Source organism: Theropithecus gelada, chromosome 9 (assembly GCF_003255815.1).
Source record: "Theropithecus gelada isolate Dixy chromosome 9, Tgel_1.0, whole genome shotgun sequence".
NCBI lineage: Eukaryota > Metazoa > Chordata > Mammalia > Primates > Cercopithecidae > Theropithecus > Theropithecus gelada.
In genome coordinates this window covers 30,606,187-30,622,020 of record NC_037677.1, presented here as the reverse complement: position 1 = coordinate 30,622,020, position 15,834 = coordinate 30,606,187, and the positions used below count along the sequence as shown (strand labels likewise).

At 36.0% G+C, this 15,834-nt stretch overlaps 1 protein-coding gene across 1 annotated transcript in view; it reads left to right on the top strand.

The window, feature by feature from the left end:
- Positions 1 to 15,834, top strand: part of MALRD1 (MAM and LDL receptor class A domain containing 1) — a 670,416-nt gene that overhangs the window by 84,008 nt on the left and 570,574 nt on the right. Inside the window, exons 9-11 of the mRNA XM_025396215.1 lie at positions 515 to 607; positions 3,108 to 3,315; positions 12,642 to 12,788. Of these exons, the coding sequence (XP_025252000.1) occupies positions 515 to 607; positions 3,108 to 3,315; positions 12,642 to 12,788 (448 nt within the window). The remainder of the gene's footprint in view (positions 1 to 514; positions 608 to 3,107; positions 3,316 to 12,641; positions 12,789 to 15,834) is intronic.

Here is a 15,834-nt window from a genome sequence, read left to right as displayed (position 1 = left end):
AAATAACTGTATGGTTTGGAACTTGGACCAAATGTTTCCATAGGAAAAAATATTTAGTATAATTTGAAATTTTACAGAAAATGCATCTGATAACATTTTTAACCTTTATATTGTTTGCCTGTAATATTTTTCTTTACTAGAGTCATGGCAATATAACAAAATGTAAAAATGTTATTGAGATCAACATTTAAATTGCTGATTTTATTAGCTGTTACTTAGAATTTTATTTTTGAAGCTCACTACTGTTTTTTTTAAAGATTTCATCCAAATGTTTGTTCCATCCTAATACTGTTTATCTGCAAAAAGCAGCTTTACTGCATAAACATGCTTTATTTTCCTATTTTTTTAAATGATATTCAGCTTTTTCAATTTTACTACCAAGACTTTAGATTTCCTAGTACTTTATATCTTACAGGTAAGGTAATACCTACTAAAATGTAATTAAGAGAGCATGTATGTAAATGTGAAGATTAGAATATGGGGAATGAGTGATGTCTTTCTCTTCAAATCAAAGGAAGAAGAAATGTTTTGGACATACAACACATCAACTCACAGCCAATGGGTGAAAGCAGATGTGTTAATACCAGAAGGTCTGAAGACATTTAAGGTATGAAAGAAAAAAAAAAACAAAACAGTATTTTTTTTAAATCATGGTTTAAGTTTTAGCTTTGCAGTAATAAATTGATCATGCACTGCTAAAGTTAAATTAGCATTTAAGTTAGGGATGCATACTTGTATATTTGGGGAGAGTGATAGCCTACTTTTAAAATTGTACCTTTTCCTTCTCAGACCAAATTTTCGATGGCAGAGGAAACTGAGTGTATCCATTCTTGTTCACAGCTTCCTCAGTCTCCACAGCCTTCCTTTCTTGCTCCCCAGCATCATGCTTTGCCCCAGGGAAACAAATTGCATTATGAAGTAGATAAATAGTAAACTGGTATTGAATTTAGTAGAGTATAGGCAAATGTTTTGAATGCAATAATTCATATCTTTATAACACATGGATGGCTCTATCTACACCAAGAAGCATATGAAACATACATAGGCTCAATAGGAATGCTGTCTCTTAAAAAATTACGTTGATATTTTGTTTTTGTATTAGGTTGGTGCAAATGTAATTGCAGCTTTTGCCATTACTTTTAATGACCAAAACCTCAATTACTTTTGCACCAACATGTTATATGGAATGTGTAAGTTTATTTATGCTGGAGTGTGAGTATAAAATGATGATACTGATTATATGTGTAGGTTATGAAATCCATTTCATTTCTTTATGGTGATTTTCCATTCATATATCCTATCACAGCCTATTGAGTTAACACTTTGACACTGTTTAATTTTTTTTAGGCTGATGTCTGTTTTTATAACTTCTCAGGTACTAAACAAGTTTCTTTTTTCATAAACTGAAGATTAAATTTTGTTTTAACTCAAAGATAAAACAAAGTAAAATGTAAAGAAAATGAATTTGAGAGTTATTCCAGGTTCTCAAGTGCATATGTAATATAATTAGCTGTTCAATAATTATAGGCCTTTGAGGCCTAAGTTTAAACCCATCAATTTTTGAACCCCAAATTAATATCATTTCTGCATATCTGATCTCTTGCTGCTATGAAAATACACAGCTATACACTAATAATTTTTACATGTATGATAATTCATTATGGGAAAAGTATGTAGCAGCATACAAAGTTTTCTCATTGTTGGCTATGATTTAAATTTAATATTATTTTCTAAACCAAATTATTAGACATATTTGCAAACTGCAAATTTGACCTTAAGTAATTCTTAATGAACAAACAAATAGATATCCCTGGTGTTTTGCTTGTTTTAAATGGAGTCTTGCCCCGTTGCCCAGGCTGGAGTGCAGTGGTGGGATTTTGTCTCACTGCAGCCTCCACCTCCTGGGCTCAGGCAATTTGCTTGTCTTAGCCTCCCAAGCAGCTGGGACTACAGGCATTTGCCACCACACCTGGCTAAATTTTTGTAGTTTTAGTAGAGATGGGTTTCATCATGTTGGCCAGGTTGGTCTCAAACTGCTGACCTCAAGTGATCCACCCTCCTTGGCCTCACAAAGTGCTGGGATTACAGGTGTGAGTCACCACACCTGGCCTATCCCTCATGTTTTGAAAAGAAAATCTATTCAGAAACTTTAAGCTGGATGAAACTGAAGGAAGTCAATTTTAATTCTTAGTATCTGGCTGGAATTTTAACCACATTTAGGGCTGTTTAATACAACTTTCTGCATCATGGAAATGCTTTATATCTGATGTCCAATATGGTAGTCACTGATCACATGAGGGTACTGAACAATTGAAATTTGACTACTATGACTGAGGGAACTAAATTTTATTTTATTTTCATTGATTTGAATTGAAATAGTCATCTCTGGCTCATGGCTAATGTTTTGGACAGCAAATAATTAGTTATTTGTGATACAGTCAGCTATTTATTCTTCTGCACTTTTGGTTTTAAGTAATAATTGCTCTTGGTAGAAACTCAAGCAATACTAATACCTGGACATTATCTTACACTTGACCAGCAATGTGTGGTTGTTTCATTTGCTAATATTGCTTATCTTCAGAAAAGCTAGCAATTCAATTGGTGACCACATAAATTACTCTTTTATGTAAGTTTACTAGAGTTTTATGTTTATTCCCTTACATTTTTTTATTCCTATATTGTGTCTGTTTCCATTTGCCTGATATTTTTCTTCATGTATTCCAATACTAATTTCAGTAGTTAAAAACTAAGTCAGATGCAGTTACAGCTCTTGTTCTATAAGTAATGACAATACTTCTTATTTTCCTTGAAAATTAAGGATGATGACCAAGTAACAAGTCTGCAGTCAGGGACATCTTCGATAGTTAAGTGGGATGCTTGTGTTTTGCCTGATCCTGGGAGGTGTCTCTGAGACTTTAGTGGAGCAGATGTTTCCATCAGTCTTATGAGCATGAGTTGAGCTTATCAAACAGGAACTTTGTTATATATTGCCTTGGTTGCTTTAAACACTTTTTCTCAATAACTATTTAGTCTTTATCAACCTTCTTTAGTTTTTTGTCTTATTAAGGAGATTGTAAACTCATAAATTGATCTTTTTCTTCCTGAAGATTATTTTTGAAGGGACTCTTTTGAGCCAGAGAAGTTTTATTGGGCTTGATCACCTCTGGGTCTATGCCTGTGGACAGGCCCAATCCAGAAAGCTTTGCTCTGCAGATGAATTCCCTTGCTCTTGTGGCCAGTGCATCACCAAAGAATCTGTCTGTGACTCTCGGCAGGACTGCTCCGATGGGAGTGATGAAGACCCAGAAACTTGTGGTAAGTGACTGAATGGCTTACTAGTTTACACGCTCTAATTCACGACTGTTAGTTGGGTTTAAAATAGTCCTTGTTTCTATCAAGGCAAAGGTAAGTCATATGTATGAAATATGATAAATATGGATTATCACTCTGAAACTATTACTACTATTCCTTCAGGGATCTCTATTTTAACTTAATGTTTTGTTGCTTGTTGCAAAAACTGCAACATCTCTCTCAATTTGTTCTACAAATGAATAGTTGTGATTATTGTTGGCTGGGTGCGTGAATGTGTGTGCTTTGATTAAAGAGAAGATGGGTGGGAGAGGGAACCTTTTTGTACCTTCCCCTTGGAGGTATATAGTATGGGTTACCAACTTTTATTAAGTGTATGCTTTTACCTTCTCTAGTCAATCATCTTGGAAGCTGTAGCAGAGAGGGTCGAGTAGGAGGAGGGTGGCCCTTCCTCCAGGGCAGCCTTCAGCCATCATGGCTGCTCTGGAGGAAGGGCCACCCTCCTCCTACTTGCCTAGAAATCACTTCAGCTGGCCAGGCGTCGTGGCTTATACCTGTAATCCCAGCACTTTGAGAGGCCGAGGCAGGCAGATCACGAGGTCAGGAGTTCAAGACCATCCTGGCCAACATAGTGAAACCCTGTCTCTACCAAAAGTACAAAAAATTAGCCAGGCATGGTGGTGGGCACCTGTAATTGCAGCTACTTCAGAGGCTGACGTAGGAGAATCACCTGAACCCGGGAGGTGGAGGTGCCGTGAGCTGAGATCGCGCCATTGCACTCCAGCCTGGGCTACAGTGTGAGACTCCATCTCAAAAAAGAAAAAAAAAAGAAAAGAAAGAAATCATTTCAGCCATGACTGGCATTTGGGAGGGCCAAAATGCCCCAACACCTTTCAGGCCTTTTCTGAAGAGTCTTTGATAGAAGTGATGACAAGAGATCCCATTACTATTCAAGCATAGTCATATTTCAACAAAAATATAATTTAATTTACAACCCACAGGATGGTTCTCATATGAGGTAACTTAGCAACTGAGATCCCTGTGTCTCTTTAGAAAACATGTATTCCAAGGATATGAATCCAGTTTCTGTATCACAAACAGGTGGTTTTTAAAAGATATTAAAAATTTGACATTTATTTTACTGCAGTGTTTTTGCGAGATGTTTGGTTGAGCAGAGGTGAAAATATTATAATAAGAGAAATGCCACCTTTTAAGTGAAAAGCTCTGTATAATAGGTTTCTCTTGGGAAGATTGGATTTTATTAAGAGCAACGCAGAGGGACATGGGAGAGAGGAGATGAGAAAGTAAGGTTAAAATCCCCTTCTGCCATGTTCATCAACAGCAATCCAGTTAATACCTCAGACTCCTAGCTTTAGACCAAGTAATTGGCTAACCAATGTGAGCTCAATGGAGCTTTTGGGCGGCTCCCTTCTTTTGTTCAAAACAAACAATGTAAGAACAATTTATTTACTCCAATGTATGTGATGTTTCTTTCTATGTTTTATTTAAATTTTTTACAGACAATTTGGTGCATTTCTATTGGGAAAATATTTCTAACAGTTTCTATAATTCTTAATGTCAATAACTGAAGGAAAATGTATTTCCTTTCCACTTACATAATTTTTATTTATTTATTTATTTATTTATTTATTTATTTATTTATTTATTTAATTTTGAGACAGAGTCTTGCTCTGTCACCCAGGCTGAAGTGCAATGGCATGATCTTGGCTCACTATAACCTCTACCTCCCGAGTTCAAGCGATTTTTCTGCCTCAGCCTCCAGAGTAACTGGGATTACAAGTGTGTGCCACCACACCCAGCTAATTTTTGTATTTTTAGTAGTGACGGGGTTTCACTGTGTTGACCAGGTTGGTCTTAAACTCCTGATCTCAGGTGATCCACCCACTTCGGCCTCCCATAGTGCTGGGATTACAGTCATGAGCCACTGCACCTGGGCACTTGTGTATTTGAAAGTTTAGCTTTTTTCCCCTCCATTGTTTTCCCCGTAGTAAATCTTTCTTTATGTTCACCTTTTAAAAATTGTTTAGCATTTGATTTTTGACATATTTTCTCATTTACTGAAGTTTCATTGACTATATATATGACATTTTTCCAATTCAGTAGATCTTGATACTGTTCTGCTATTTTCTTTGGGTGAGTACAGGAACGGGTAATTGTGTTTCTCAACAAAAACAGTATTACTTAATAATCTTTTAAGTTTTTAAATAGTATAACCTCATTTGTCCAAAGCAAACCTGTCATGTTTGCATGACTGAGATTGACTTGATATAGGGAATATGTCATAAAAATGTAGCCATATTGCATACAGTATATATGTGTATTCATGTATTTTGATACCAAAATGAGTGTTTCATGTATTCATTTATACAATTATTTCTGCTGTGAAGTTATATAGATTTGAATTATTAGAACTTATATAAATTTACATTTTTTGCTGCACTAAAGTATTTAATATATTTGTGCATATAGATACGTGCATATGTATATTCTTACAAAATAAGAGAGGCTTTCCTTTGAAATTTAAAACCACTTTAAAATATTTTACATATACATATGCATTTGTATTTTACAAATTTGAGTTTGCAATATCAAGTTTTTTTCCATAAACGATTGATTCTTCCATGTTCATGAAGCACAAGAAAAATACCTTTTTATCTTTTTTTTTTATTGCACTTTGGAATGAATCTCTAGGAGGGTATAGTCTGTGCAGGCAGTTTGAATAGCACTGGGAATACTTACCAAATTCTAGAGAATGAGTAAATATGAACTCGTGAGGATTGTCAGTTGGTATTCCACAGTGTGCTTTTCCCCAAAGGCAGACTCACTCAGGTCTTCTCTCATTATCAACTTGCCCTTACTTTTAGGCATTATTTTAATATATGGCATAACGTAGCCTCCAGACCAGTGGCTTTTCAAAAGCAGTTAATAAAAAGGGCCTGTGGGTTTTGCTGCAATAGCAAACTCCACGGACCAGAGCATCAGCATTACCTGGGAACTTAGTGGAAATGCAGAACCTCAGGCCCCGGCCTAGCCTTACAGAACCAAAGCCACACGGAACAAGATCCCAGGTGACTTGTCTGCATATGAAACTTTGAGAACCACTGTACCAAAGAGGCTTCAGGAAGGAAGACAGCTAGGGGAAGAAACAGATGGCATCTAAAGAAAATTGATAAAAACTAAAGGCAAACAGGTCAGAGTTCTCTCAGGGTAGAAGCAAAAACTCTTATCACTTTGCTAGTCCTTTAGAGCATGAATATTAACAAAATATTTATAATGTATATTAACAAAATATTTATAATATAATCCTGTTAGAATCTAGTATATTCTTATTAAATGAAATATTCCCCATTCATTTCCCATACATGGCTTTCTTTCTTATTTCACAGAGAGCTGATTAACTTTTAGAGGATTCATAAAATATTTTACTTTTCACGATCCAGAATTTTTCTCAGCTGAACAATGAAATTATTTCTTGTCTGGTCATATGCTGTAGTGTTTAAATATGCAAGAGAAAGCTTTGTCATAATCTTAAAATATTACTTTAACTGATGAACTCTGAGTAAAATTTCTCTAAAACCAAACAATAGGTTTTCTATGTTTATTAACATAATCCTGTATTAAATGAGAGCAGTTAAGATTAAAATACATCTGCACCCTCATGTTCATTGCAGCATTGTTCAAAATATCCAACCAAAACAACTGAAGTCTCTGAAAATAGATCAAACAAGTGGTGTGTGTGTGTGTTTATAAAATATATATGTACTCACAAAGGAATATTATTCAGCAATAATGAGAAAAATCCTGCTATTTGCGACGGTGATGAGCCTGCAGAGGATGATGCAAAGTGAAATAACGCAGACAGAGAAAGACAAATACAGCACAATCTCACTTATACATGGAATCTAAAAAACTTGAATTTGTAGAAACAGAGAGTAGAATGGCAGTTGTCCAGGGTTGAAGCCTGGCGGAAATGAGGAGCTGTTGGTCAAAAGATACAAATTTTCACTTACAAGATGAATAAGTTCTGGGGGTCTAGTGCACAGCCTGGTGACTATAGTTAATAACACTGTATTGTATTCTTGAAATTTGCTGAGAGTAGATCTGAAATCTTCTCATCACACACACAAAAGGTAACTATATGATGAAATGATGCTAATTAGCTTTACTGTGGTAATCCTTTCACTATGTATATGTATATCAAAACATTACATTGTGTACCTTAGTTACAATTTTATTTGTCATGTAAACATCAGTAAAGCTTAAAAAAGTAATACATATATATGCAATATGTGTAAAAAATTTCTATCAAAATAATTAAAATGCAACGTGCCAAACATATCCAAAGATACACATTGGATCCCTGAACAGTTTATACATGAAATAGATATAATTTTCAGACACACGCTACAACATGGATGAACCTTGAAGACGTTAAGTCAAATAAGCCAGAGACAAAAGGACATATACTGTTTGATCCCACTTATATGAGGTACCTAAAGGAGGCAAATTCATAGAGACAGTAAAATGGTTGCCAGGGTTTGAGGGGAGGGGATATGGAAGTTATTATTTAATAGAGGTGGAGATTCAGTTTGGGAATGAAAAAGTTCTGGAGATGGATGGTGGTAATGGTTGTACAACGATGGGAATGTACCTAATACCATAGAACCTTACATTAAAAATTGTTAAAATATTACATTTATGTCATGTATATTTTACCACAATAAAATACACATTTGTATTTATATATAAAATTTTCAATAACTCGTATAGGAAAAATATATATATATAGAATCTACTTCACTGTGTTCCAGAAAAGTTGGCGTAATAGATATATCTTCAAATCAAAATAGTTCAGGAAATTCCATGAAATAGGGTTTTTCTTATTATAGGACTTTTAAAACAATTTTAAATGCTAATGTGAATTGTGTGCCTTCAAAGGGAACGTTGGCATAATAGTCAAATGAAAGAAATTCAAGCAAAAATCTTGTACAATGCATTAATTTTTACTGTGATATTGTCTCTAGAAATCTTTCATGTTAGAAAAAAGTTGAATGCTAAAACACTTCATCAAGGGAAAGGAAATACCAACATAAAAATATTTAGTGTAGCAATGATCTGTGTGGGTTTGCAATACATATTAACAAAATTTTTATGTAATCCTGTTAAAATCTTATATATTCTTATTAAGTGAAATATTCCCCATTCATTTCCCCTACATAGCTTTTTTTCCCCTTTATTTCACAGAGAGTTGATTAACTTCTAGAGGATTCATAAAATATTTTACTTTTCATGATCCAGATTTTTTCTCAGCTGAACAATGAAATTCTTTCTTGTCTGCCCATATGCTGCAGTGGTTAAATATGCAAGATAAAGCTTTGTCATAATCTTAAAATATTACTTTAACTGCCAAACTCTGAGTAAAATTTTTCTAAAATTGTGAACAGTGTCATATCTCATACTGCACTTAGAGATGGTGAAGCGTATTCTATAATCACAGAAAGTTAAAATAAAAGCAACCAAGTAATCAAAATCATTATTTTAATGAAAGTACTTTATTTATAACATGAATAGATATTTTTTAGATTTTGCAAATGTTTACATTTAACACACATAGTATGATAAGGCATTTAATAATTGCTATAATGCATTTGACTCTCCTGGCTTTCTTCAGATATTTATAAGTTCACTTTAAAGTTTTTGAATTACACAGGGGAGATATTAATGGAAGAACTTCAATTTGGTTACTGGAACTTGACTTATATTTTACAGTACAGTGAAGTTCTTGAGCTTTTAGCTTTAAAAAATATTCTTTTACGTGTACAGGAACACATTAGTAAAAACAGCCAAGCAATTCACCAAGGTTTTACAGAGGTGGTTGCACCAAGTCACCATGTTGCTTTCACAAATCTTTACAGTGATGGATTTTGAAAGCTAATTTTCATTTTTCAAAGGATAGTGGTGTTTAGCGTTCTGTAAAAAGCACAGTGATTGACATTTTTTAACCGATAAAACATCTAGGTAATGAAAGAAATGGTTTGAACTTTCGTCCTAAAGCCAAATTTCAACATATATACAATCAAAAGTTGCTTTTATCTTGAGAGCTTCGTTCTTTACGTCTTTGCGGTTGAGTGACCAGCTCAATTGTGAAGAGTCTGGGTAAGGGTTTGGGGTGCATCAGTCATATGGTACTTTCCATTTTCACACTCATCGATCTCATTGCCATTTCACACCACTGCCTTGTTGGGGAAATTAGGTTGGTGACTTCAGCAGGTCTCTGCGATGAAGAAGATTGCTGTTTGCATGGATTTGCTTCCTTTGTATAGCAATGCATAGTTTGCTGACCTAACAGTGCAATATTGACTTTATTACTCAAACAGGGACTGAGAGAGGGAAAAGATGCTAGGACAACAGGCATGCATTGAAGCAACCCTGGGCCAGGCCAGACATGTGGTCATTCTACCCATGGAAGATTTTGTATTCCAGGGAAGTATGTTCTAGGATTTGGGGGTACCCATGTAGTGAAGTGGAAGAATTTCTTGGTCAAATCCACAGCCAAGAATTTGGAACTTTGAAGCACATTTCGGAGGCCAAGTATGTACTTTGAGTCTTAAGTATTTCTTTCTTTCTTTCTTTCTTTTTTTTTTTTTGATTATACTTTAAGTTCTAGGGTACATGTGCACAACGTGCAGGTTTGTTACATATGTATACATGAGCCATGTTGGTGTGCTGCATCCATTAACTTGTCATTTACATTAGGTATATCTCCTAATGCTATCCCTCCCCACTACCCCCTTCCCACAATAGGACCCAGTCTGTGATGTTCCCCTTCCTGTGTCCAAGTGATGTCATTGTTCAATTCCTACCTATGAGTGAGAACATGCTGTATTCCACACTCCACCAACTGACAGAAAATTTTGGAGGTGGCCTAGAAAGTGGCAGAGCTCACAGAGGACCAAAGGATTAGACCAGAGGGTTCTGTGAATGCCCAAGGAGAAAGTCACAGCTGTGTTATAAGTTTTCAAGATTGTGTCAAAAAACAAAAGGCACTCTCCCATGGGGAGTAATGTTTTGTCAACAACCATATCCAATAAATTGTGTAGACACCCGAGAAAAGAAAAACATAGCCAAGAGCAATAGATTTCCAGCTCGGTATATGGGCAAATTGCACTTCCTTGTCATATCAGTGCACCATTAGGCGATATGCAGCATGTTTTTATTACTATACTGTAGTCGATTTAGTTGTTTTTTATTTGTAGATAAATCCATTTAGAGGAAAAAAATAATATTCATTTGTAATGAAAGAAATGTTATACCAAAATCTATGAATGCTTAAGTTCCTGGAGAAGTTGAGCCCCGGGGAAAAGTCAGCCCTGTATCTGCAGGTTACACATTCTGCTAATACTATATTTTTGAATCACAATTGGTTGAATCTGCAACAAGGAACCCACAGATATGGAAGACCCACTGTCTATTCTATGACTGTCTAACAAGCATGGCTTTCAGATCTAAAGGTTCAATTTGCATGTAGAGAAATTGGAAGTGGCATTATCATTTGCATACCACACTTCAATGTTTTAATAGTTGACATATCAGGGGTAAAAATATGTGGTCATAAAATCAGGTGTCCCTATTTACGGAGATTTGAAGATGCTTTGATTATTAGGATATAGTGAGCTTATTCGATATGCTAGTTAAATTGGCCATATTATTTAAAATTTACAAGTTGAATATAATGGTCAGAAGCAAACCCATGGCAATGGAATCTTTTAAATTATGAAACAGAGTTCCTGGTTTAAGGAGGCTTCATAGTATGAGCTTTTGGTGTCAGGTTCAAAGTCTCGATGTCTCATTTACTAAAATGTACCACAGGCAAGTTGCTTCGTGTTCTGAGTTCCAATTTTCTCTTTTAGGAAATGGTATTTACTATGTAGAGTGTAAGAATTAAGGGTAATATGTGTAAAATACCTGCTACATACTTAGAACTCAGTGGTAGTACGGCTCTTTTTATTGTTATTAAAGACAATAGCATGAAGATCTTAGGAATCCTGTCAAAAATTTGGATGTTTTCTGATAATCAATTTAATTCTCCTTTTCTCCCCCACTGTTTGAAAAGTGCCTCAGCATAAAGAGGAATATTTAGGAATAAGCTTATAAATTAATTGTATTAATTTTTCCCCAAAAGTACTATCTAAGATAGTCTGATACTATGATTCTTATTTTAGGAAAATGAAATTTAAGCACATAAAAATGAATTTGTTGAAAGCACAAATCAAGCTATTAGGCTTTCTAGTTGAATGCCCAGTCTTATGAAACTGTCTATTTTTCTCTCATAAATCTGGTGTCAAAGCTGTAAAAGATGCCTATAAAGTATGCTCCAAACACCGACTTTCTCTAGAACCAGTTCTTTTATGATAAATGGAGGAAATTAAGTACTTGGCAACTTTTGAGTTATGTATTAAGTGAAGACAGGCTCAGGCTGGGCACAGTGGCTCATGCCTGTAATCCCAGCACTTTGGCAGGCCAAGATGAGCAGATCACTTGAGGTCAGGAGTTCAAGACCAGCCTGGCCAACATAGTGATACACTGTCTCTCCTAAAAATACAAAAAATATTCGGGCATCGTGGCATGTGCCTGTAATCCCAGCTATTTGGGAGGCCGAGGCAGGAGAATTGCTTGAACCCAGGAGGTGGAGATTGCATTGAGCCATTGAGCCGAGATTGTGTCACTGCACTCTAGCCTGAGTGACAGAACGAGAGTCTGCCTAAAAAAAAAAGAAAAAGACAAAAGATAACACAAGCTCAGTTCAGAATATCTAATTTACCTGCAATTCCAAAACGGCTAGGCTTTTTTTTTTTTTTTTTGAGAAAGTGTTAGGATAGAATAATAAAATGAATACTGAGATGCTGACCTCAAGTTGTTTGCATGTCCAGAATTAATTTAAATTTCCCCCTTCCCAATGGATTTTCTTCCTTTAAACGACCATCTCAGCAGGTTTATACTGGGCAAGCAAATTAGTTACTCCCTGAAAAGCTCTGGAGTTCCACCTTGCATGATTAAATACAATGGAAATGGCCAACTGGAATGAAATGTACCAGACTTACAGATAGAAGCATGTGGAAGGGTCATGCCTCACACAGCACCTGGGATATGGTGTGGGACTGGATAAAGGCAAGCTATTCTAATAATCAGAGAACATTCACTACCAAGAAGAATAATTTTGCAGGCCTCCTAAGATGATTAGCTAATGCAGAGCAGTGTTTCCCTGCATGCTCTTCGTTTCTCCTCACCTTTTTCTCTTCCACGTGTAACAGCAAAGCATCTCACCTGTGACTTTGAGTCGGGTTTCTGTGGCTGGGAGCGATTTCTCACAGAAGATTCACACTGGAAGCTGATGAAAGGATTGAATGGTGGAGAGCACCACTTCCCTGCAGCTGATCACACAGCAAACATAAATCATGGTAGGACATTTTCCTCTTTAAGAAAAAAAATTAGTTTTCTTTCTTGCATGTTGTGGGATGATGATACTATGTATTTTCATTTTTCCTCTGTAGGCTATATACATGGAACTCTAGTTTGTCTTGCTTTAAAACCTCCTGACCAAGTTAATAATTAGTGGGTAATTGAGTTCCCTGAAAGGAGTGTTGTTTTAATCACCAACATTTTTGTTGTTGCAATTTTTATAAGATTGGGTTAAAGGCATAAAGAGGTGGAAAAGTTTTCTGATCATTTTCTCAAGTTGCCCAGAATCGAGTTCAGTAGACTTGCCTTCTTTTTAGAGCAATCCAGTTTTTTCAAAACAGGAAGAAAAATAGTCTAATCTTGTTTCTGGGAACTGAGAACAGAGATTTAGCACTATCTGTAACATAAATCTACAAATACTTGAATGCAATTTAATCACTCTTCATGCTTCTTTATCACAAACAGTCTTATTCTTCCACATATATATTTTTAACCGTCATTCCAGTGTTTACATATCCTCTTAAAATAGGAACCATAACTACCTGTGGTATTCCAATAAGTATCTGTGAAACACCAATAAAACAGAAAGGGTTTGTTCTCTTTTTTGTTTTGTTTACATTTATCATCGGATGTCATTCCCCATATAAGTTAGCATCATATTAATTTTACTTCTTAAATGTATATATTTTAAGTAAAGACGCTGTCTCTCCGTGTTGCCCAGGCTGATCTCGAACTCCTAGCCTCAAGCAATCCTCTCACCTCAGCCTCCCAAACTGCTGGGGTTATAAGAGTGAGCCACCACACCTGGCCAGCCTTATAATAGCACAACTGTACTTGTACTGTAGATCATCTTTCAGCCTCATTGAACATTATCCTATTTGTTTCTTCTTTCAGACTTCCAAAGAATTATATAAAAAATAAGTATTGATCATATTTTTAATTACAGCCATTGGAAATTAGGGTTGGTGGTAGTGGGTGAGGGTACTAGGGGATGGGGTGGGAGAATTTAACCATCCGTCTGTTGACTACAGCCGTAAACCCAGTTTGTTGTTTAACAGTGTGGTAAGTTCTTAATTTTTGCTTTTGTGCCATGACTCATTTCTTTAAGATTTGTGGCAGACTATATTAAGTTTAAAGTTTAAAATAGATAGGGGAATATAAATCATTGGAACTATGTATTAACAGCACATTTTCTCTAAACTTATATAATATTTTACTTCTTTTCTTCTGTTCAAGTCAATTATTAAATATATAGCATATACAATACCTGGATGCACAAAGATGGACACCATGATCCCTGCCTTTGAGGTGGTCTGAGTCTGGTAACTGAAGTAGATAAGCAAGGAATTGCAGTCAGTTATGAGGATGCTTTAAGAGGGATGGAAGATGATTCAGATGAATTCGAGATGCCTTACCGAAGGAAATGACTCCTGAACTGAGCACTGAAGGGAAATGAAAAGTAGTCGGGGAGCCAGAAGTAAGGAATTATGGAGAGAAGGCAGAACCAAAGAGAGGTGGGAGGGATCATATCCTAATTGGAGGAAAGAATCCCAAAAGAGGGCAGAAAGATGGGAGTAGTTAGGGATGAAAGACATGTATGATTGGACAGGAGAACAGAAGTGATGAAACAGGAGAGGAAGGAAGGGGACTCTAGAGAGTGCTGAGGAATTGGAAATGTGTCTGCAGGATGATGGTGACCCAGGTAGTCATATTAAAGCACGTGACCAATTTTGCTGATCAAATTTGCTCTAAACAACTGTTCTGGCTGAGATGAGGGGAATGGAGAAGGTGAAAGGCTGGGGTGGAAAAAAACATGGATGTGCTGAAGAAATATCAGTGAGAGATGACGAAGGCCTAAGCCAAGGCAGTGTTTCCCAAAGGGAAGCTGTGCAGGCAGTGTGTCATGGTGGTCTGTTGTGAGCACTACCGTAGTCAGTTAGGGAAGAGCACGGGCTGCCCAGGGTTCTGTCAGGATGTTGACACTGCACCCATGTCTAAATGCTAGGGTGCTTCAGTTTTATTAGATAGAAAATAGAGAAAAGAAAAGTAGCTTCCCTGTGGAGTTGTCATGAGGATTAAATGAAATAACATCTGTGAAGGTTTTTCATATAGTAAGAGCTCCATTAATATTAATAGGTATTTGTTGTCCATTCTAATAAGACTAGGAATAGCAGCAGATAAGACAATTAGAAAATATGTTTATAATTCACCTTTAATCTCTTACTGTCTTATAATTACTACATAACTATGATTTGCATTAAAAAGATTCTAGTAGAGCCCCTGTGTTAGATGTTGAAAGACTCATTCTTTTCTGGTGAGATGAAGAATAGTGAAAGATAACAATATGACTGATAAAACTAGGGGCAGCTGGTCTCACCCAGAGTGTGAGGGACAAAAACTCAGTCTTTCTCATTTTAGAAAGGGCCAATAAATATATATATGTGTATCTGGATCACGGAGTCAGCATTTCTTTACCTAGGATTGCCATGATCAAACCTTAAAGAGAATCAGTAGTGGTTTTAAATTGCAAGTGAGGAGGAGAATTGAAAAAAAAAAAAAGGACCAGGAAGAGAAAGGAAAGTGAAATGGAAATTTCTGGTAGTCAGAGGCAGCCTAATAGTTCTGATATCTAAGAAAGTGAAGTTCTAGTTCATTTTGTTCTTAGAGCCTTAAACATAGATTGCAGCTTTTAAAACTTTTTCTTTCTTTCTCTCTCTCTCTTTCTTTCCCTCCCTTCCTTTCCTTCCTTCCTTCCTTCCTTCCTTCCTTCCTTCCTTCCTTCCTTCCTTCCTTCCTTCCTTCCTTCCTTCCTTTCTTTCTTTCTTTCTCTTTCTTTCTTTCTCTCTTTCTCTTTCTTTCTTTCTTTTCTTTCTTTCTTTCTCTCTCTTTCTTTTTATCTATCTATCTATCTGTCTGTCTGTCTGTCTGTCTGTCTGTCTAACACAGAGTCTCACTCAGTTGCCCAGGCTGGAGTGCAGTGGTGTGATCTATGCTCACTGCAAACCCCACCTCCCAGGTTCAAGCAATTCTCCTGCCTTATCCTCC